General features: G+C 47.3%; 1 protein-coding gene across 1 annotated transcript in view; it reads left to right on the plus strand.

Annotated features, from left to right (window-relative positions):
- Positions 1-1,935: 1,935 nt before the first annotated feature.
- Positions 1,936-23,904, plus strand: part of LOC141408151 (uncharacterized) — a 165,417-nt gene continuing 143,448 nt past the window's right edge. Inside the window, exons 1-3 of the mRNA XM_074008666.1 lie at positions 1,936-2,012; positions 2,294-2,462; positions 2,750-3,233. Coding sequence (XP_073864767.1) covers positions 1,936-2,012; positions 2,294-2,462; positions 2,750-3,233 — 730 coding nt within the window. The remainder of the gene's footprint in view (positions 2,013-2,293; positions 2,463-2,749; positions 3,234-23,904) is intronic.

The following is a 23,904-nucleotide window of genomic DNA, read 5'->3' on the forward strand; positions in this document are numbered from 1 at the left end:
CCAACAGCCTGCAAGCAACAGAATCCTGCCAGCAACACAGAAGTGAGCATGGAAGCAGCTCCTCCCCTGATGAGCCTGAGCCTTCAGAAGACACAGCAGCCCTAGGCAGACACCTGCTGCAGCCCTGGAGAGCCCCTGGGGCAGAGGGCCCAGTGAAGCCTGCCTGAACTCCTGGCCCAAGGAGTAATCATTCCTGGGGTATAAGTGTGTGCTGGTGTGGGCCTTTGGAGTAATCTGTCAAGGGACAATAAAGAACAAGCACACACCTCAGGTCCTACTGGGTGGAAGCTGTACGGTCAGCACGGCATGTAATATCTTCCTCTTGAATTAGAAGATTCATTGCTAAGGCCAAAGTTAAAAAAAAAAAAAAAAAAACCTCTAGTTGTAGCAACATTGAAATACATGACTTTCAAAAAAAAAAAAAAAAAGCCATAGCTATTCTTTTCCATCTTTGCTACAGGTATATATTAATATATGTTAATTCCCTGACTGACTGAGCAAGGGGCCAAACTCATAAGAACAGATGTGTGAGGACCGTCAGTGACCACCCTGACCCCAGCCCTTATACACAGACAAACTTTTGAACATAATCCGTAACCTTGGGGGTCTTGACACTCTAAATTTTATTGTTTTTCATTAGCTATTTCTATTCCCTAAACAATACCTGTTCATCGCAGAGAAAAATGGCATTGCCTATACTAAGCAAAAGAAAGGAAATAAAATGCTCAGAAACATTTACAGATGTATGCAGACTCACACACACACACACACACACACACACGCACGCACGCACTCACACACAGGCTCGCACTGCGTCTAGGCCTGCCTTTTCACTTATTTGTATGTCCTGAACATATTTCCATGTCAGTAGACACATATCTTTGTAGCGGTAACAGCAACTAAATATTATTGCAGCGCATATTTTTACCATCATTTATTTAACTCATCATGTTTGAACTGTTAGGTTGTATCTATCATTTTCTGTATTACAGACAATTTGATGACAAATGACCAATCCCCTAATGTTCAATATAAAAATATCAATTGTATAAGGAGATAACGGGTATTTGGCTAAAATAAAATTCAGTGTGGCCCACCTTCTCCACATGTAACGTGCTCTAAAAAGGCATGAATAATTAAATTAGCCCTTCTATTCTCCAGCACAGATCCTGAGCCCAACTGTGGGTGCAGGTGCTTAGAGCCTCGGTCTGCTCTTCTGCCCGCCAGAAGGCAAAGGCCACTCAACTGCCACCTTAAGACAGCCAGGATTCGCCTCTCCCTTTTAATTAATAGAATAATGCTCAGGTTCACTGCATGAGAGCAGCGCTCTCTGACTTTGCATTCATCAGGATAACCTAGGTGGTTTGTTTAAAACTACACATTTCCTGGCTGAGCTCCCAGAAACTGGACTTCAGTGGTTTAATGGGGGTGTGCATAGGACAGGTGATTCTGAGGACCACGAGGGGTTAGGAATTTCGCCGTTAATTCTGGCCAAGGGAGAGATTAGACCATCCAGCATTGTCTGCAGCATATATTTTTTTTCCTCTTTTGCAATGAATATTTGATGCTCAGCGGGATGAGCCCCAGGATGAGGCACACATCCAAGAAAAATCCATGCCTCTCCATCTTTTCCCCAGGATTGCCCTTTGGTGAGACTCTCCTTTGCGATTGCTTCACTTTCCCGGGTTCATAGAACAAACCTCTTCTTAGTCTCTTTTGTTGTTTCCTATCTGTTCAACAAACACCCACTGCGCAGGACCATCCTCCGGAAAGCCCTCGAGTGGGGCCGTTTGGGAGCCCTTCTTCGTGGGGTGAGCACTGAAGGAACCGGGATCCCATAAGCCCGTGCTTTTGTAGGGGCTGCTCCCTGTCCCATCGCAGGTAACTGGCACCAGGCTGTTAAGCTGTGGATGGGCAACTGGCACAGCGCTTTGAATGTGCGTATTTCAGCACGTGGAGTTGGCCGGTGAAGTCAGCCGAGGTCGGCACAGCGTACAGCAGCGCGCCTGTCCGTAGGGAGGAAGTGTCGTCCCGCCTCCCCGCCAGGTCAGTCCCGTTGCGCCTCCTCCTATCCCACTCTGACTTTCGCGCGCCCATGCGTCTCTGAGTGTAGCGCCCCGATACTCTTCCCCACCCCAAGGATTCTTCTCCCCACGGGACGAGCTGGGGGCCCGGGAGCGCCACAGACCCCGTGGACCCGGGAAATCGCTGCTTCGTCATAGCTAAGCTCGCCGCGCTCAGCTTTTCCCACCACCTGGAGGATCCACTCTCCGCGCGTCCTTCCCGACCTCAGGCTGCAGAGAAAACGTGGGGGCGGGGATCGAGGAAGCCGCGCGCAGAGGCTCCTAGCGCAGCCCCAGGAGGAATCCTGCCGCCACCAAGAAGCTGTGCGCGCGGCCGGGCTCGGCGCTGACAACAGCCGGATCTACCGGGCCTGCCGCGAGCCTCCGCGTCCAGGTGGGGTCTCCGCGCCCCAATTCCACCCCGCCCCGCCATCGGCGCTCCCCGCAAGTGCGGGGTTTCCACCGGCCCCGGCGTTCGCGCCCACTCACGGTCTCCCTTGCCCCCCCGCCCCCGGGAGATGCTCCCGGCGTTCTATTCCGCCCTGCCTTGGCCCGCCCAGCGAACGATGTGACCCCGCCCCCTTGCGGTCTCCCCTCCCCCGGTCGCTGCCCCTGCCCCCACCTGTGGCGCTCCGGGCATCTCTAAAGGCCCCAACCAGAGTCCTCCAACCCACCCGCGAGGCTAGCGCACCGGCAACGCGGCCCCACCCCCAGGGACTCCGCCCACTTGTGGTGCTACCCCCGCCTCCGCGACCTCACCCACCTCTAGCGCGGCAGCCACCTACGACGACCCCCGCGTAGGTCCTCCTGCCCACACCCGCCCCCGGCCAGCCCCTGCCCCTTTCTCTGCCCCTTTCCCTGCCCCTGCCCCTGCCCCTAGCCGCGCCCCCACCCCCGCAGCCCCTCCTGTGCGCTTGGGCCCCGCCCGTCAAGGCCCTTTGACGCTAGGGCCGGGCGGGGGCGCGGGCGGGGCAGCGTTTCCGAGTCGGGCGCGCGCCGGCAGGGTCTCCATTGCCTGCTGCGCACCCGGACTAGCGGCTGCCCTCGGCCTCCTCGCCTTGGACGCGGACGACTCCCGGGCCCCCAAGGGCTCCTTGCGGAAGTTCCTGGAGCAGCTCTCCGGGGCCGGCAAGGCCATCGGCGTGCTGACCAGCGGGGGACATGCTCAAGGTGCGCGCCCCCCTCCGGGCGGCGAGGGAGGGACGGACGGAGAAGGGGAGAAGAGGGAGAAGGGGAGAACAGGGGAAGGGGATGGGGGAACCGGGCAGAAGAGGGGGAAGCGATGGGAGGACCCGGGGAAAGGTGGGGAAGCGATGGGAAGAACTGGGGAGAAGAGCGGGGAAGCGATGGGAAGAACTGGGGAGAAGCCCGTGCCCGGGAGCGACAGGGGTACCTGCGGGGCGGCGGGAGCCGGCAAGGCAGCCCCGGGGTCCTTGCCGGGTGGGGCGGAGGAGGAAGGAACATGGCGGTAGGAACCTCCATTCGGAAAATAGTGAGCTTTCCACCCTCTCCGGTTTATGTTTTAAATTGAGCCTGGTAGAGGGGGTCGCCTGGAACACCTTCCGGGGTCGTTCTGCCTCTGAGCTGTAGGATGGGGCCGGGCTTCCCCTCCGAATCCTGGGTACAGCGCGATCACTTCTTAAGTTGCCCCCGCCCCCCAACTCCGCCCCACGCCACCCCCCAGCATGTCGAGGAAGAAACGGCCTGATCCCGGCGGACCTCCTGTCGCCTCGGGCCCCCCGCGGCGTGGGCGGGGTCCCGGCTGCTGCAATGCGGGAAATGGCAGGGGTGGTCTGGGTTCCCGCTTGGCGTCTCCGAGGCAGTCCGGCAGCCCCTCGCGTTTCCGCTGGAAGATTTTAAAAAAGGGTTTCCTGCGCTCGCATGTGCTGTCGCCTTCCGGCTCGTGACAAAACCGAAAACTAAAATGGGTCCCAGGCCCTCCCCGCCAGCCTCCGCGGACGGGAAGGGCCAGGAAGCGGGGACTCCGGGACGTCAGCGGCGCCGCAGCGCGGGCTCTGGGCTTCCCCTGTCCTGTAATGTGGAAAGGGCTCTCCAGGAGGGGCCGAGCCTGGGCCCACGACGCAGGCGCTCCGGGAGGACATTTAACATTGAAGAGCGAGAGGTGGTGGAGACTGCACTCCCCAGGCCCCGGGTGCACGTAGGGGCACCGGTGCCCGGGTTCAGGAGGGTGAGGCCTTCTTGGCCAGGTAGCCTTGTTAAATCTATCTGAAAATCACAGATAACTAAGTATCAAGTCGTCACAGATCATTTTAGTATCCTGAATGAGATGGCTACGGAAAACATGAAAACGTCGTTACTGGTTACGTGCATGATGCATCCAAAACATTGTTACCTGCACAGTGGCAGCACTGATATTTGTGGGCTTTTGAACGTGTGGACTGGAGTGTTAAGAGCCCTTCAGAGTTATGACAGTAGTTTGATTTGAATGTTCTTTTCTTGGCGAATAAATGCTGTACATTGAATTTACCCAGGAAACTAGGAAGGTGAACCCACACGAAGGACACAGGCCTGTGGGCTGCTCCAGGCGCCCTTAGGGCGTTGCAGGGCCTGAGCCATGCGCTTCCTGCTCAGCCTCCTGAGAGCCGTGACGGCGTCTCTGTTCTGCCTCACACTGGACCCGCTAGTTTCATATTCTTGTTATGGTTCCGAGGCTACAAGCGGTTGGATTCTGTGAGACACTCTCTGTCTTCCTCCTCCGGCTGCTTTCAAATGGGTCGTCTTTTTTTAGAACTGATTTTTTAAGCAGTGATTGATGGGGTGAGTTGTAGTGCTGTCCTGAACTGCAGAGGGAGCGCATTGAGGAACCTGGGTTTTGATGCTGTGCACATCAGCTGAGTCACCAGCCCGGGGCCCTGTCAGTCCCATTATTAAGCTCATTTCTTGCTCTTGTCATCGTTACTCAGACGCCTTAAAAAAAAAGCAAACTCCTGCTTGCCGTCACTGGCTGAGTTTGGCAAATGGGTGTTTACCCTGGAAAGAGGGGCATTTTGTCCTCTGGAACGTCTAAGGCGCCCTTTGGTGAGGTGGTCTGTTTCTGACCACTCTATCCCGTGGGCGTCCTTCCTGCTTCCACCTTCCCTTTCCGAACGCCTCCGCCTCCAGGGCTTTAACTTTCCTTCTGTGTGTGTGCCACGCAGAGGTTATGACTGTTGTGCCAGTGCCCTGTTTTTTCTCTTTCTTTCTTTCTTTCTTTCTTTCTTTCTTTCTTTCTTTCTTTCTTTCTTTCTTTCTTTCTTTCTTTCTTTCTTTCTTTCTTTCTTTCTTTCTTTTCTTTCTTTTCTTTTCTTTTCTTTTCTTTTCTTTTGTCGAGGGCCCAAAACTTGCTGCATCTCAAAAGAAGCAATTGCATCCATTTGTTCGCGATGAGCATAAACTGCTCTTTAAGGGAGACTAATTGGTAAACCCGGCTGCTGTGGGTAAAAAGTCAGAGGTGGCCGCGGAAGCAGGGCTCTGCCTCTTGGAAGCCTGCACAACCTTCCTGCTTTCTTTCTTCAATATCCGCGGGGGGGGGGGTGGTTAATTTTAATAAGCCCTGGAAACCAACAAAGCAGGAAAGTGCTAAGACATTGAGGTGTGAGATTTAAAATGACAACCAGCAGCCTCTCATTCTTCCTTCACTGAGGAAGGAAGGAACCAGTTGCCTCTTCGTTTTGGGGCTGCAGGGTATGTTTGGCAGCGACACTGGCCCTTTGTGCTGTGTGACTCATGAATTGAGATAGTTCTTTACTAAGTGTTTTGTGCAGTAGGTATGAAAATGGGGAAAGAGGGAGCACTGTCCGGGGTGGAGAGGTGTGGAGAGACGCTGTGATACATAGCGAGTCCTTTTTTTCTGGGCTCCTGGTTTTCAATCTTTTTCTTCTTTTTTTCCTAACAGCTTGAAAGATGATTTTTGTGTCTTAATTAAAAGATTGAAGACTGTGGGTCAGACCCAAACTAATTCCATTGGCATCAAAGAAAAGGATTCTTTACATATTTATCTATAGGCACAATTTATTTTTTTATTTTTTGCTGAATTATCTGGTTAGTCAAATCATACATTAGAGAAGTAATATTAAAAATTAAAAAATAAAAAATGTATCTGTAAACGTATCCCCCTTCCATTCCAGTCTTTGTTTCTGTGTAATTTTAGAACCTTGGGCCATGATGTACATAGAGTTTATATTCTTTTAATATCTTGCTACTTCATTGTTTTCATGTTTAATCTTTGGGTTGATGTATCACAGGTTACTTGACCGTTTCTTACAGGTGTTTGGTTTAGTTTTTTTTTTCCCTTAACGCTAATGTAAATTTGAGTGTTTGGATGGTAGTTTTAGCAGAATTTAAGGCAGAGTCTCAGTTAGGGTGATGGATCGATTTATAGTCCCTAGTTTGAGGAGAGAGGTGGCAATATGCCCTTTCTTCTAAAATTGATATGTTAAATCACAATGGACATTTACATGATTTTGAGCACTTGGGACTCCCCTGGGGTTCACTGGTATTGCACGGTCCGGGCTGGGGATCTTCTGCTGGAGAGGCCCCCAGCGTGCCCAGCGCAGGGTCCTGAGTGTGTTGCTGCAGGACAAGCTCTGGGCTTTGCCCTGCAGCGGCCGTCGCTCTGGGAAGAGCTGGCTGCTCCAGGAATGAGGCCTATGCTCTGAAGCTCACATTCAGCAGACCAGCAAAGGTCAGCACAGATGACCTTATATGAATCATTCATTTAACAAGCATTCATGGAATACACATTCCATGCAGTTGGAACTTAGAGTGGAAGGCCATCAGTTCACTGTTGTCTCAGCAGAACTTTGTCCCTGGGTCCCTGTTGAACTTAGAGTGGAAGGCCATCTGCTCACTATTGTCTGAGCAGAGCTTGGTCCCTGGGTCCCTGTTGAACTTAGAGTGGAAGGCCATCAACTCACTGTTGTCTGAGCAGAGCTTGGTCCCTGGGTCCCTGTTGAACTTAGAGTGGAAGGCCATCAGCTCACTGTTGTCTGAGCAGAGCTTGGTCTCTGGCTCCCTTTTGTAGCCTCCGCTCCTAGGAGGTGCACGGTGAGTGTTGGGGGACCCTCCACAGGCACAATTGCTGAACAAGGACCCCTCCCAAGGGTGTCAGCCCTAGGCCCTGAGCTCTGAAGAGGAGGAAGGCATTCCTGGGGCCATCTCCCCTTCTGGATACTGAGCTCTGCACAGAGAGAAACTCTTCCACATTCACTGCAGTGAAGTTCATACTTTAGAGACTGGGGCCTGCATTCCCCAGAATTTCCATGGCCACAGGTGGTGGCCGCACCGTGCGACTGGTGTCTATGTTCCCTGGAATTTCCGTGGCCATAGATGGTGGCTGTACCATGTGACTGGGGTCTGCATTCCCTGGAATTTCCGTGACTGCAGGTGGTGGCTGCACCATGCGACTGGAGTCTGTGTTCCCCAGGATTTCTGTGACCACAGGTGGTAGCTGCACCATGCGACTGGAGTCTGTGTTCCCCAGGATTTCTGTGACCACAGGTGGTAGCTGTACCATGTAACTGAGGGTCTGCGTTCCCCTGAATTTCCGTGGCCATAGGTGGTGGCTGTACCATGGGAATGAGGGTCTCTGTTCTCTGGAATTTCCATGGCCATAGGTAGTGGCTGTACCATGCGACTGGGGTCTGCGTTCTCCAGAATTTCTGTGGCTGCAGGCTGTGGCTGCACCATGCGACTGGGGTATGCATTCCTCGGAATTTCCGTGGCCATATATGGTGGCTGTACCATGTGACTGAGGGTCTGCATTCCTTGGAATTTCCATGGCCATAGATAGTGGCTGTACCATGTGTCTGAGGGTCTGCGTTCTCTGGAATTTCTGTGGCTGCAGATAGTGGCTGTACCATGTGACTGAGGGTCTGCATTCCTGGAATTTCTGTGGTCGCACATGGTGGCTGTACCATACAACTGGGGTCTACATTCCCTGGAATTTCCTTGGCCACAGGCGGTGGCTGCACCATGCATCAGGTCTTCTGTCTCAGGAGTTGGTGCCATTGTCTCTGTTATTCCCTCGCCTGACACACAGAGGCAGTTCCTGACTTTATCACTCCCAGGAAACACACAGGCATCTGTTTTGGATCCTTGTTTTATTTCCCCATCACCTTTCTCATCAAAGGGAAATTCACATCCCTCTAAAGCTGAAAATGGTGTGGGGCCCCCTGGTGGTCTTTCCAAGGCATTATCAGCAGGTAAATTAGATCATGTGGGCCAGTGTACCTGAAATGAAAACAGAAAGGTAAGTCGTGTCACTAAGCTTTGGTGGGAGATTCAGGGTCTTTGTTAGTGGCAGAATCATCCAAAGTAAGTTGTTTGTTCACTGCAGATCTAGATGGTTGGCTGTGTCAGGATTAACCTTAGCCAGTGTCGACAGAGTGTCGCTTAATCCTCACAGAAGCGTGTCAAGTACATTGAAGAATAGCTGCCAAGTTTGCTATTGTCGGGAGAGAGGCAGGTACGTCTCTCGCTTAGCCCAGTGCTGCAGGAGGCCAGGCTCACGTCAGGCTGTGCGTGTGAGTGGGTTGGATTTTTAGCACTCTGGGACGGTAAAGCACAAACATCTATTTTTAACTTGTGGGTGACCTTCTTCTGTGCTGCTTGAGTCTCTGTGGGCCTTTCTCTGTTTCCTTCCTGAGGAGTCTGTGCCAGGGTCCCAAGCGTTCTCTGGGCTGCACATCCGCGCCTGCCCAGTGAGGAGCCTCCTCCTGGTGGCTGTGGGACTGGGCTGGGCCCACACTGTCAGCATCGTCTGGGGTAAGCAAGCCCGTCCTTCCACACCTCAGTGTCCCCAGCTGTTGAACAGGGCTAATCAACTGACCGTCAGGATTAATGGGGATCAGATGCGCTCATCTCATAGCCCTGCTTGGTAAATAGCCACTTCCACTCTGTCCTCCAATGTGCTACTCTAGACTTTTTCTTTACCTCCATTTAGCCAGGTGATTCGAGGTGACAGTGACAGTGACTATCAAGAGGGATGTACAGAGGAAACCAGTGGAAGAGAGCTCGAGGAGCAGACATGGGCGAAGGGAGCACAGTGCGGGGAGCACGGCTGCAGGGAGCATAGGCATGGGGAGCACAGATAGGTGTAGGGAGCATGGGCGTGGAGAGGACGGGTGCGGGGAGCACGGGCGTGTGAAGCATGGGTGCGGGGAGCACGGGTGCTGGGAGCACAGGGCATGGAGAGCATGTGTGTACTTGCTCTGCTCTGACAGAGGCTGCCGAGCATGTACTCTGTGCTCAGATGGGTCAGAGCCTCAGTGCCTCTTTTTAAAAAAAAAAAAAAAAAAAAAAAAAAAAAAATCTTTTTTTAAAGATAGGACTTCTGTCTTCCTGGTGGCCCCTTTTAGTCGATACTCTTTTAAGCCTGCTTTTCCAGAGAAAAGCTAGGAAGGATGGCCTATATAGGTTCCAGTCTGGGCATATCTGGAAGAATGGGTCTTTTTTAGGTTTGAGTCTGGCGTACCTGGGGACATCTTTGAACCTCCACTCAGAGTCCCAGAACCACGTGTAGAGGCTCCCCAAATGTCTGCTGGGACTTTCCCCTCTGCTCGCGGATGATGAAGAGCAGAACCTCACCCTGCCACGACCTCTGGGGTCCTCCTTCCTGGAGGGCAGTGCCTTGGTGACCAGCGTGTGTAGGAGTCTGAGCTGGCACCTTCGGGCTATGCTGTGCAGCGGGGGCTCATGCCATGGGGCATTCTTGTGTTCTGCACCGGGACTGGTGACGTTGGGCATCCTCGTGCAGTGTGGACCACATGAGGTGCACATGAGCCAGACAGCTCCCGGAATTCGGAGCCTGGCTCTGTCTCAGGCCACCCACCTGTCTGTGGCATTTTTGAGGGATTGTGGGGACCCTATGAGTCTGTGTCCCCACCCTCACTGGCTGGACACCTGTGCCAGGCTGGAGTTTTATGTTTCACCATCCCCTGTTCCGAGTTGTGTGAATATTTATTTTCATTACCTACTCTCATGAGCTTTCCCTTTTTTAAAAAAAAAAATCGGAGACAGACTTTGAAGTCCTCTGGCCCTACCGTTCGTGGACCTAATGGTATTGCAGAAATTATGACCTCAATTATGTATAATAACTGGGGCTACTTTAAAAGTCATGTAAAGGAACAAGGTGGAGTAGCCATTTCAAGCTGTACATCATGCTGGATTCTTAAGTGAACATTATCAGGCTTTCAACACGTTTTCTCTTTTTATTTACTTTGGAGAATATAACGGATGCTCAGAAGCTGTTGGGATTTAGTAAGAGGAAGTTATCCTTAAGAAGCTATTTAAGCAAGGGGACAGTTGGAGTAAACGTAAATTATGCACACACACCTATTCCAAACCAGAGAAATAAAAGCATCAACTGTACTGGGGTTGAAACTTGGGTGCTAGTGTGTCTTTCCTGCCCACAGTGACTGTGGCAGTGCTGTGGGCAGGAAATTCTGGAAAGAAGACTCGGTGCCAGTGGTAATTTTTGTGACGATTCATTTGCTTTCAGCTCAAGTGACTATAGTCTTACTTGCAAATGGCTGGGTCTCCACCAATGGACCACAACACTGACATAGGACACATGAGAAATGACCCTTGGGTTTTTAACAATTATTATTTTTAATGGACACATTATAGTACATATCCATGGGATACAGTATGATATTTCAATACATGTTTTTCGTGTGTAATTAGCAACTCAGGGTAATTAGCATGTCCATCATCTCAAACATTTGTCATTTCTTAATGCTGGGAATATTTAAAATCCTCTCTTCTAGCTGCTTGAAAATATACAATAAATTGTAAACTATAGTCACCCTACAAGGCTATAGCACACTAACCCTTATTTTTACTATCTAGATGTAATTTTGTATCCATTAGACAACCTCTCCCTTTCTGCCTTCCCGCCGCCCTTTCCTGTCTCTAGAAGCCACTGTTCTACCTTCCGAGGGTAGAATATCGTTTTCCTCATAGAGATCTTTAACCTTCTTGGTTAGATTTCTTCTGAGGTATTTTTGTTTTTATTTTATATTTTTGTAGTTAAATGGGATTGCTTTCTTGATTTCTTTTTTCACTGGCTCATTGTTGGTCTATAGAAATGCTACTGATTTTTATATGTTGATTTTGTATTCTGTAACTTTACTGAATTTGTTTATCAGTTCAAAGAGATTTTTGCTGGAGTCTTTTTTTTTTTTTTTAATATATAAGAGCACATTGTCTGAAAACAGACAATTAGAGTGCCTCCTTTCTACTTTGGGTGCCCTTGATTTCTTTCTCTTGCCTGACTGCTCTTGACTAGGACGTTCAGTGCTGTGTTGAATAGGCGTGGCACAAGTGGGCGTCCTTGTCTTGTTACAGATCTCAGAGAAAAAGCTCTTAGTGTTTCCCCATTCCCCATTATGTTAGCTGCGGGTTTGTCACATATGGCCTTTATTGTGTTGAGGTATTTTTCCTTCAGTGCCTCTTTTGTTGAGACTTTCTATCATGAAGCAGCGTTGAATTTTATCAAATGCTTTTTCTGTATCTATCGAAATGATATTATGGTTTTTGTCCTTAATTCTGTTGATGTGATGTAGCATGATTATTGATTTGTGTTTGTTCAGCAATCCTTGCATCCTGGGATAAATCCCACTTGATCATGGTGTATAATCTTTTTGATTTGCTGTTGGATTCAGTTTGTTAGTATTTTGTTGAGGATTTTTGCATCTGTGTTCATCAGGGATATTGACCTATAGTTTTCTCTTTTTATTGTGTCCTTGTCTTATTTTGGTATCGGGTAATGCTGGTCTTGAAGAATGAACTTGGCAGGATTCCCTCCTCTTCAATACTTTTGGAATAGTTTGAGAAGAATTGAAACAAAAATGTGTAGAATTCAGCTGCGAAGTCACCTAGTTCTGGGCTTTTCTTTGTTGGGAGACTTTGTATTATTACTTAGTCATACATGTTACTCATTATTGGTCTGTTTTAGGATTTCCGTTTCTTCTTGGTTCCATCTTGGTAGGTTGTACGTGTCCGGGAATTTATCCATTTCTTCTAGGTTTTCCAATCTGTTGACATATAGTTGTTCAAAATAGTCTGTAATGATCCCTTGTATTTCTGTGGTATCAACTGTCATTCTCCTTTTCTGTTTCTAATTTTATTTCTTTCGGATTTCTTTTTGTTTGCTTAGTGTAGCTAATGGTTTGTCTATTTTATTTATCTTTTCAAAAAACCAACATTTTTTTCTTCATTTTTATATTTGTTAGTTTCAAGTTTATTTAGTTCCTCTTTGATCTTTGTTATGTCTTTTCTTCTACCACTTTTGGATTTGATTTGTTCTTGCTCTTCTAGCTCATTGCAGTTCGTTGTTAGGTTGTTTATTTTAAATCTGTTTTTTAAATGTAGGAGTTTATTGTTATAAACTTTCCTCTTAATACTGCTTTTGCTGTATACCATAAACTTTGATATGTTGTGTTTCTGTTTTCATTTATTTCAAGAAATTTTTAAATTTCCTTCTTCATTTCTTCATTGACCCATTGGCTATTCAAGGGCATATTGTTTAATTTCTATGTATTCATACAGTTTTGAAAGTTCTCCTCGTTGTTGATTTTTTTTAAAATTAAACTTTGTGTTCTAGGGTACATGTTCACAATGTGCGGGTTTATTACATATGTATTCGTGTGCCAAGTTGGTATGCTGCACGCATTAACTCATCATTTACATTAGGTATATCTCCTAATGTTATCCCTCCCCCCTCCCTCCTCCCCCCTCCCCACAACAGGCCCCAGTGTGTGATGTTTCCTTTCCTGTGTCCAAGTGATCTCACTGTTCATTTCCCACCTATGAGTGAGAACATGCGGTGTTTAGTTTTCTGTCCTTGCGATAGTTTGCTGAGAATGATGGTTTCCAGCTGCATCCATGTCCCTACAAAGGACATGAACTCATCCTTTTTTATGGCTGCATAGTATACCATGGTGTATATGTGCCACATTTTCTTAATCCAGTCTGTCATTGATGGACATTTGGGTTAGTTCCAAGTCTTTGCTGTTGTGAATAGTGCCGCAATAAACATACGTGTGCATGTGTCTTTATAGCAGCATGATTTATAATCCTTTGGGTATATACCCAGTATTGGGATGGCTGGGTCAAATGGTATTTCTAGTACTAGATCCTTGAGGAATGACCACACTGTCTTCCACAATGGTTGAACTAGTTTACCGTCCCACCAACAGTGTAAAAGTGTTCCTATTTCTCCACATCCTCTCCAGCACCTGTTGTTTCCTGACTTTTTAATGATCACCATTCTAACTGGTGTGAGATGGTATCTCATTGTGGTTTTGATTTGCATTTCTCTGATGGCGAGTGATTATTGTAGCAGGACTAGCCTCAGACAAAACATGATGGGAGGCTACATGTATCAGCTAACAGAACAAAACGTTTTACACTGCTTTCTCAAACAATGTCTGGAATTTACAGATAACACTAGTAGTTTTGGTCAGGGGTTAATATTATTATTATTATTTTAACCACCAGGGCCAGGTGGTGGTGCCAAGGTCCTCTAGCTATTTATCTTCCTTCTGTTTCTTTCTAACTTTTTGTTTTCTCCCCCTTCTCCTGTCTTATAAACTAGGGAAAAGGGGAGACGGGGAAAAGCTGGGAAAGACAACAGGAGAAGTGGTGGTCTCATTCTATATTATGAGCATTTTTTCATGTCTCTATTGGCTGCATAAATGTCTTCTTTTGAGAAGTGTCTGTTCCTTGTTGTTGATTTATAGCTTTATTCTGTTAGAGTCTGAGAATATCCTAGATGTTATTTCAATTTTAGAAAAAATGTATTGAGAATTCTTTTGTAGCCTAACATGTGGTGGATTCTAGAGAATATTCCATGTGCTGAGAAGAATGTGCATTTTGTATCTGTTGGATGAAATGTTCTGTAAATGTCTGTTAGGTCCATTTGGTCTACACTGGACTTTAAATTTGATGTTTTGTTGTTATTTTTTGTCTAGATGACCTCCAGTACTGACAGTGGGATTTTGAAGCTCCTACTATTGTTGTGTTGGTGTCTCCCTGTCTCTCTCTATACATATATATGTATATATAAATTTATTTGAGACAGAGTTTTGCTCTTGTTGTCTAGGCTGGAGGGCAGAGGTGCAATCTCAACTCATTGCAACCTCCACCTCCTGAGTTCAAGTGATTCTCCTGCCTCAGCCTCCCAAGTAGCTGGGATTACAGGCATGTGCCACCATGCTGGGCTAATTTTTTGTATTAGTAGAGACAGGGTTTCACCATATTGGCCAGGCTGGTCTTAAACTCCTGACCTCAGGTGATCCACCTGCCTCCACATCCCTCCCAAAATGCTGGGATTATGGGCGTGAGGCACCGCGCCCGACCTCTCTCTCCATTTAGATCTACTAATATTTGCTTTATATATCTGAGTGCTTTGTTGTTGGGTGCACATATACTCGTAATTGTTATATCCTTTTGCTATTTTGATCTCTTTATTATATAATTACCTTTTTTTCTCCTTTTTACAGTTTTTTACTTAAATTGTGATTGATCTGAAATAAATATGGCTACTCTTGCTTACTTTTGATTTCCATTAATGTGGAATGTGTTTTTCCATCCCTTCACATTTAGTCTATGTGTGTCTTTGCAGCTGAACTGTGTTTTTTGTAGGCAGCATATAGTCGGTTTTTCTTGTTTTAAATTCATTCAGGCCGTCTCTATCTTTTAATTGGGAATCTTGGGATTATTTTGCTATTGATATCACAGTCCAGACATTAAGATTTTCTCACTTAAGTCGCTTGTACACAAATTAATATGAAGAGGAAGTAGAGTTTTTCTTTTGTCCTTTTGAAGAGAGTGATGGATTATTATTTTGACTTCATGCAAGTGAGGGACTCACCATGCCTGTTGGGATTTTAGAATTTCTTTCCTGTTATTAGGAACAGCAATGATCTGTAATGGGTTCCTGGAATCATCCAGTGATGGTCTGAATATCTTAAAAGTTTCCTTTCATGTCTCATTTTCTATTTCTCCCCTAGTAGCCATGCACCCGGGGCAGGACATGGCCTTACATTTCCTTGGTTTCTTGATGATTTCTTAGGTTTAGTGTTTGACACAGTTAGGATTCTGGATAAAATCAGCCCTTCTGGGAAGTGTGTAAGTCAAACAAGGACTTTCTGGTGGCGTTATACAGGTTTCCCATGCCCCGTGAGTACAGGAATAGCCCCCTGGGGAAGGAGAATGGGCACATGATGGCAGGGAGCCATTCTTGGATGGTCCCATCGTTCTGCAGGAATTGTCATGCAGGAAGAAGAAGCACATGGCGACTGAGCTGGTAGTGATTCTGCTGATACTTTTGATCGTTATGATTTGCTCCTGAAAGGTGATGTGGGATGAACTGCAATATTTAGAATGCTGACATTCCTTGAAACAAAGATATAGAAAAAGGCTTATAATTGCATGATGCCTTGTAGTTTTCAGCTGCTCTCATGTGGATCCTTTTTCGTCCTTCTGAAATGCTTTCCCAGGAGAGAGCGTTGTTCTTCGTGTATAGATGAGGAGCCTGGGTTTCAAATGGTTAGGAATTCAGTGCACGCATTGGAATCTTTAGTTTCCTGGAACATTTTCTATTCAAGTATAGACCACATGGCCTCTAAAGGCTGGCTCATTCTTAACACCGCGAATGGGGATCCAGCCTCACCTCTGGGGTGGGTGGCAGGAACTCCACAGCCATCCTGGGTGCTCTGGGGTGGGGTGGCTGAGCTGTGGCAGCCCCTCCCAGCTGAGCAGCAAGGCTGGGGAAAGCTCATTCCATTCCCCTTGGTTCTAACCAGGTAGAGGCTTACACTGCACATTTCCTTAGCTGGGAACCTTTAGAACTTTACATTTAAATCTAGTCTGTGATCCAGGGGGTAGACACATGGGTATTCACTGTACAATTCCTACATTTTTTGTATATTTAAAAAAATTTTTTATGTGTCGTGGATGACAAAAGAAATGAGACCCCTTTGAGTTAGCTTTTCTGTACAGCATCTTCTAGAATCAGGAGGCTGGACAGGGTTTAGTTTCATCAGAAATCTGAATCTTTCTGGTCAAGAGACGGCACTATTAAGTTCTTGGTTGTGTGGTTTCTGGGAAAGAAATATTCTAAATGAGTTCCAGGAATCACCTCTGTGGGATTTCTACAGGAAAAGTGACCACTCTTGAAGCTTCGCTGTCACTAACAAGAATAATGGTGACGGTTTCTAAGCTGTCTCCAGCCAATCTTTAGTTCTTTTATGCAGAGTGCTTTTATTCCAAGTGAAGTGCCCTTCTGTTTAATAGTGACCTCCAGTTATTACAGGGATTGCAGCTGCATTTGATGGACGTGAACCTGCTCATCTCTGGCTCCCCAGCTTCGCCTCTGGGGTGCGTGGCAGGCGCTCCACAGCCATCCTGAGTGCTCTGGGGTGGGAAGTCTCTAGGGGGAGTGGACAGTGCATGGCCGGGACGTTCCTGTCCGACGTTCCACACTGGTGTATAGGCGTCTCTGCCCTGTTTCCTCCGTCCGTGCGTCTGTGGCGTTTCCTCTGTTCGTGCATCTGTGGACTGTTTTCTCCGTGTGTGCCTCTGTGGCACGTTTTCTCCGTCCATGCGTCTGTGGCGTTTCTTCCATCCGTGCGTCAGTGGCGTTTCTTTCGTCCCTGCGTCTGTGGCACTTTTCCTCCCTCCGTGCGTCTGTGGCACTTTTCTTCCCTCCATGCGTCTGTGGTGTTTCCTCCGTCCGTGCGTCTGTGGTGTTTTCTCCGTCTGTGGATCTGTGGCGTTTCCTCTGTGAGTCTGTGGCCTGTTTTCTCCATCCACGCTGAAGGCCGTCACTTCTCTCTAGTCACCACTTACTGATCGCTCCCTGTGTGCTGAGCCTGTGTCAGGCGTGTGGCGTGTGTCACCTGTGTGGCAGGGGTTTGCGTGACACACAGGGACACACGCTTGGGGAGCTGCAGTGATGGGGTCATAGCCACGCAGCTCAGCCCTCGGTCTGAGGGTCTTGGTGCCCACCCAGCTCTTCCCGAAGCAGCCTCGGGGCAGATCCCAGCTCTGCTTTCTCTCCTCGAGGTACCTCATGAGGTAAACTAAGCAAATCGAAAGTAGGAAACAGTTGTGAAATGAGGCCTGGGTTCAAGTGTGTGTGTTCATTTCTCTTTACATGTTTACTTCACGTACCCCCAATGATATACTTTCCAGCTGGTATAACAATTAATTACCAGCCATTACTGGTACAAAATTCCAGGAAGGATATTTGAGGAGGGCATAGTCTCAAAAACATGCTTGATTTTCACAGTTGTGATTTGCATGATAAAGCTCTCAGGACTGTGACTTTCTTTTGTTATCTTATTTTTATTTTTAGACCCTTGGGAGGAAGTTATTTAGTGATTACTTATAATTGTGAAAATAATGTAATGATTACAGAATCTCATTAGAATAAATACTATATTTTCTGTTCCTTATGTCAATGAAATCATCTTAATCCAGGCCGATGTTGGCAGGAATTGTCACGTTTAAAATGGGTAAGATATTTATGTGATGTGACGACCTCCCGTATCGTCTCTGGAACATATCAGAACTTTCATCTCAATTCTCACTTGTTGACACCCTACCTTGTTTTGTAATTATTCTTGTTTGCATCAGAATTTTGAATCCACGTACCTGAGATGATACTTACGTATGCATGTACGCATGCATGTGTGTGCATGTGTGTATGCGTGTGTATGTGCGTGTCCACGTGTCCATGTGCACGTGTATATGCATGTATGTGTGTGCATGTGTACGTGTGTATATGAGTGTACGTGTATGTGCATATGCGTGTGTATGCATGTATGTGTATATGTGTGCATGCATGTGTGCTCATGCACACATGTGTATGTGTGTATGTGTATGCACATATGTACACGCGTGTGTACATGTATAGGTACGTGTATGCATGTGTATGCATCTGTGTGCACACAGATATACCTTTTCCTTTCATACAGGCTGTTTTGAGTATTGCTGTTAGGCAGTGACAACTTTCTGTTTCCTCAGTCAGAAAATGGGTAGCTCATCATTAATAAAGATGAGCATTCAACATCAAGAATAACTAAATACAAATGAAATTATCATATTAAATAAATAAATTCCAAAACAAAGGCAATGTTCTGTACTATGTGTTCACATTGAACTTTCTTATAAAAATCGGTGTGAATGTTTCCCACTTATTGGAAATCACATGACTAGTTTAAGCCAAAACGTGGAATATTAATTAATTCTGTTTTCAGATCACTTTTGCATATTTATGATTGATCTGTTCTGCTGTTCTGGAAGCTCTGAAAACCACTCTGTCTTACTCTAGCTGGTGCCACGGTTGTGAGAATTCAGGGAAACAAGGTGTTTGCCAGTTTAAGTATTTTAGATCTCAAACTGGCTCTTTTCTGCATCATAAACCAGTCTTAAAGACAGACATAGTGTGACTTGTAGTGGATTATGTCAGTTTTATTTTCTGTGGCTGAATCATCACTCTACATTGTGAATTAATGTTATTTTTCAGATCGTCTTTATAACACAGGGAGGTTCTCCAGTGTTGAGTGCAGGTTCAGTGAAAGTACTAACACTGTTACTACGGACTTAAACAGACTTGTTTTCTGGGGTGATAACCTTGGAGTCAGGCATTCAGTGTCCGCCCATCTCTTGGTTCCGAGTTCTCGGTCCCCTCCCGCTCTCCTCTCCCTGTACCCTTACTACTGTCTTACCTTCTTTTTGACTCCTAGGCCCTCGGAAGATGGTGTGTTGGGGGCAGGTGCCTGCTGTGAATCTTTGATAACTTTGGGAGAGAACTTTTTCTTTGGAGCAAGACCCCTCTCAATAAACTTTCAGTAGCCTGAGTATCATCTGTTGTGTGAACTATTTGTGGAAAATGTTCAGCATTTTTCCTTGGATTTTGACTGATCTTTCTCCACCTGCCAGTTTCTTCTCAGTTTGCCATGTCTGTACCCTCACCAACCCGTTCCAGCCTGGTTACGTGTAAAGTATTTGAAGCAGAGCTCTGCAGATGAGAGAGTGTGTGTCACCCCCCGAGTTCCCTTCCTGGCCTCTGAGTGTCGGTTGTGTTTTGTTCCGAGGGACGACTCTGAGGCTCCTGGCCCCTGTTTTGGAGCACCCCACAGCAAAGTGGGTGTAAAATGAAAAATGGGTTTATGCTGTATTATTATAATTCATAGAGTAGATGATAAAAATGCTTGAATCTGAACAGCAACTGAAAATGAGGACATGGTACCAGTTTGGATGTTGGACGACTTTCTTGAAAAAAGTTTTCATCAAATTTAGAAACTGTGAGTGTGCTGTTTTCTATTTCATACTTAGAATCTGTATAGTGTGTGTTGTATGAATGTGTTGTATGAGTGTGTTGTGTTGTATGTGAGTTGCATGGGTTGTATGTGTGTTGTATGTGCATATTGTGTTGAGTTGCACTTATTGTACGTTTGAGTGTTGTGTGTTGTATGAGTGTGTTGTGCGTGTATTTGTGAGTTGCATGCTTTGTATGTTGTATGAGTGTTGTGTGTTGTATGTGTGTATGTGTATGTCGTATATGAGTTGCATGTATTGTGTGTGATGTATGAGTGTTGTGTGTTGTATGAGTGTGTTGTACATGTGTTTATGGGTTGCATGTGTTGTGTGTTGTATGAGTGTTGTGTGTTGTGAGTGAATTGTACATGTATTTGTGTTGAGTTGCGTGTGTTGTGTGCATGTTGTATGTGTTATATGTTGTATGAGTGTGTTGTACGTGCATGCTGTGTTATGCGTGAGTTGCATGTGTTGTATGTGTTGTATGAGTGTATTGTATGTGTATGTTGTGTTATGAGTTGCATGTATTGTGTGTACGTTGTATGAGTGTTGTGTTGTATGAGTGTGTTGTACGTGAATGTTGTGTTGAGTTGCGTGTGTTGTGTGTGTTGTACGTGCATGTTGTGTTGAACGTGAGTTGCATGTGTTGTACGTGAGCTGTATGAGTGTGTTGTGTGTGTATGTTGTGAGTTGCATGTATTGTATGTATGTTGTATGAGTGTTGTGTGTGCATGTTGTGTTGTGAGTTACGTGTGTTGTGTGTTGTATGAGTGTTGTGTGTTGTATGAGTGTGTTGCATGTGCGTGTTGTATGTGAGTTGTGTGTTGTGTGTGCTGTATGAGTGCATTGTACGTGCGTGTTGTGTTGTATGTAAGTTACGTGTGCTGTATGTGTGTATGAGTGTGTTGTACGCACATGTTGTGTTGTGAGTTGCATGTATTGGTTATGTGTCGTATGAGTGTGTTATAAATGCACATTGTGTTGTGAGTCACATGTATTGGGTATGTGTTGTATAGGTTGTGTGTGTTTGTGTGCAGTGTGTGTTGTCAGTGTTGTATAAGCCCATTGTACATGCGTGTTGTGTTGTGTTGCATGTGAGTTGCATGTTGTCAGTGTGTGCCATGTGAGAGGCGTGGCATCCACATGACTGCTCCTCAGTGAGTCCTGCCTTGCAGCCCCTTCAAGCTTGTATCTTCCCGAGCAGCCTAGAAGCAGCAGCCTGTTTGCCTCTGCCCCTCCCCAGGGGGCCTCAGCCAGATCCTGTGCTCAGCCCCCGGCTGGGCAGTCTGCCTCTCTTGTCTCTCTCTCTTCTCTCTCATCGTCCTCCTGCGCCTCCTCCTTCTGGGGACCTGCATCCTTCCTCTGTGCTTCCTGGCAAGCCACACCTGGGACGTTGGAGTTCAGGCTGTCCTCCAAACCGTTTGCTCCTCTCTGAAGAGCGCCCCCCTTGACTGGCCGTGAGCAGCTGGAGTGGATTGCAGGGAAGGGAGGTGGGTGTTCCTGTAGAGACGCCAGGGTCTTACCTGGGGAGAAGGGAGCCTGCACTGGGCAGGCCGCCCTCCTGAGGAAGGGGATGGGGTGGGAGGAGGCTCTCGTGGACAAGGGGCCCACCTCCTGCCCTCCTTCCCTCTATCCCAGTCTGTTGTGAGGGAGGGCGGGACCCTAGGTGATTTCTATGCAGATCTTCAATTATCCACGCTGTGAAACAAATACTTCTGTTTTTAAGATCAGAGGAAATCTCCTTTGTTTCTCTGCCTTTTATTTTATTTTATTTTATTTTATTTTATTTTATTTTATTTTATTTTATTTGAGAAGGAGTTGCCCAGGCTAGAGTGCGGTGGCGTGATCTCGGCTCACTGCAACCTCCACCTCCCAGGTTTAAGCAATTCTCCTGCTTCAGCCTCCTAAGTAGCTGGGATTACAGGTGCCCGCCACCACATCCGGGTAATTTTTGCATTTTTAGTAGAGATGGGGTTTCACCATGTTGACCAGGCTGGTCTCAAACTCGTGACCTCAAGTGATCCACCCGCCTTGGCCTTCCAAGGGGTTGGGATTACAGGCGTGAGCCACCGTGCCCGGTCTGTCTGCCTCTTAGTTAGAACCTGTGTATTTTATGTTTTACATTTCACTTTTCTGGGTCAGAACAGTAGTGTTTCTTTTTCGTAGTGTTGCTATGAATGTCCTTTACGGTTAGGAGACTGGGTTGGCTGCCCACTGGAGAGTGGTATCACTGGGTCACGGTCACCATCTGCCGCAGCAGCGTCCAGAGTGTTTAGAGTCTTTCCTGGACGTAGACACCCTTTTGTCTGACATTCAGATAAAACCAATCACCGCATTCAGATAAAGAGGTCAGAGCTGGGAACCGTTAGTTCACATCCACCTCTCCCGAGAGTGTTCACGCCTCTTCCACGCGGGGCTAGGCTGCTGCTGAGCATGGTTCTGCTGGCTGTGGCTGTGGCCTCTTTCCTCAACCACAGCCATCGCAGGCCTGCCACAGTTTTTATTCTTCTAGAAGAGAATAGGCAACACAAGAGAAGCAAGGTATGTTAGATATGAAACCGTTAAAAATTATTTCCTCAAACATTGTATATATTTTTTGCCCATACCTAATTTGATAGCAATTTTAAAAAGATTAAAATGAAAAAAAAATTCCCCTATATTAAGTCTTTGAAAGGCATCCAACTTAGTTTTCATACAATTATTCTCTCTTTGGAGTCATACTTTGTTGGTTTCAGTAATGTGTAACAAATGCACCAGCATAAACAGATTTAGGAGCAAACAACTGCTTCGTAATTATAGTTCAGCTCGCGGGGCCCAGCTGTGGGGGTGCAGCCTGCGCCTGCCTGTGCGCCAATAGGGCTGGTCACCTTGAGCATCTGGGAGTGTCTGGGTAAGTGAGGTCTGGGCAAGGCAGCGTCCACACACCTGCGTAGTTCTCACTTTGTCCACGTTATCCGGCAATGCCACAAAATTATCAAGTAAGTGTTCTCCAAGCGCATATTCAGTTAGTGTTTGGAAAGTGCATAGGTACCTCATACAGCACCTTTAAGAGGAACTAGGAGCCCAGGAATGAGAGCGGGTGTGAGGCCTGTACTCTCTTTGCACAGATAAAATATGCATGTGCATATCTGAGGCCAGAAAGTTAGATTGGGGCCAGAATGTGGAAGTCCTTACCTGTGGGATACTAGGGAACCACTGAGGGTTTCGGAGAGAATCGTGTCTCTGATGTGCGGCATGCCGTGGAGCCGGGGGGTGACAGGGCAGGCTCATGCAGGGCACTCGCCATGGCCGGAGGAGGAGAGAAGGCAGCCAGTGAGCTGAGCAATTCGGTGCCTCGGTCAGGAGGGGAAGAGGGAGTACAGGAAGGCGGATGAAGCTGCGAGTCTGCACCCCGAGGTCGCCGTTGCGCTTTGCCGGAAATCAGGAGAAGCAAGTGTGGACCTGACTCAGAGATACTTAGAGACACCACTGCAAGCTGCAAGTTTGGAAATACAGGAGGAGGCTTGGGGAAAATCTGGAGCAGGGAGCATTTGGGAGCCTCTTAGGTAGAAGTGCAGGTCAAGTAGCCAGAGTGTGAGGCGTGCATGTCTGGAGAGAGGAGGCCAAAGGAAAGCCCACATTTGGAAATGGAGGAAGGGTTGGAAGACCCAGAGAAGGCCCTGCTTAGAATCCAGAGAAGAGCTGGATGGCGCAGTTCACTAAAGCCCAGAGCCGAGAGTTTCCAGGAGAAAGTCCCAAGTGTTGCTAAAAACCAGGGGGCAGGACTCCAGTTGGAGCCTGTGGGGGAGCCTAGCGGCCCTGATCCCTGAGAGCAGCCAGAGCCTGGGTGTCATGGTGGAAGTGGGTGGGAAGTGCAGGAAGCAGGTGGAGATGGTCCTTCAAGGCCTGGTGCTTCACACAGGTAGCCAGCTGTGGACCGAGACACAACTGGAGAGGGGCCTGAACCCAGAGCATCTCCAGGTGGAGGAGGGAGCCAGGAAGGGCAAAGGTATCCGGAAGAAAGGGGGCAGGCATGGAGCCAGGTCCCCAGGGAGGCTGCAGTCTTCTTTCTCTGTTCATGGACTGGTTGTTGGTTATTTTGAGTTCTCAAAGTCGTCCACTCGGTGCGGTCCAGAGAAAGTTCCCAGGGGTCTCAAGCCGGAGCAGGCCTTGTGCTTTTCCGAACACTGTGCGTGTTGACTCAGGGTTACCGTCAATGGCTAATTCTAGCGTGTCTTTTGTTGAAGTCTGCAGAGGAGCCTCAACCAGCACCGGCTTTTGAAGAACTTAGAAAACTTGTGTTCTTCTGATTCTGGGATTTTTGCCTGAAATGCCTCGTATATTTTTGGCTAGGTGTTGTTAGCACTTGTGTTACAGCATTTGGAGCTCTGTATTTTTGTGATGTGCTAGCTGTGAGGATGTTTAAAATTAGATTCCTAGAAATCAGGTTATAGGAGCTCTCGGCCATGCTTCATGGGTTATGTTTTGACCCCTCATAGTGGACCCCGTTGCAGTGGCTATTCTTAGTATT

The sequence above is a fragment of the Macaca fascicularis genome, chromosome 12 (assembly GCF_037993035.2).
Source record: "Macaca fascicularis isolate 582-1 chromosome 12, T2T-MFA8v1.1".
Lineage (NCBI taxonomy): Eukaryota > Metazoa > Chordata > Mammalia > Primates > Cercopithecidae > Macaca > Macaca fascicularis.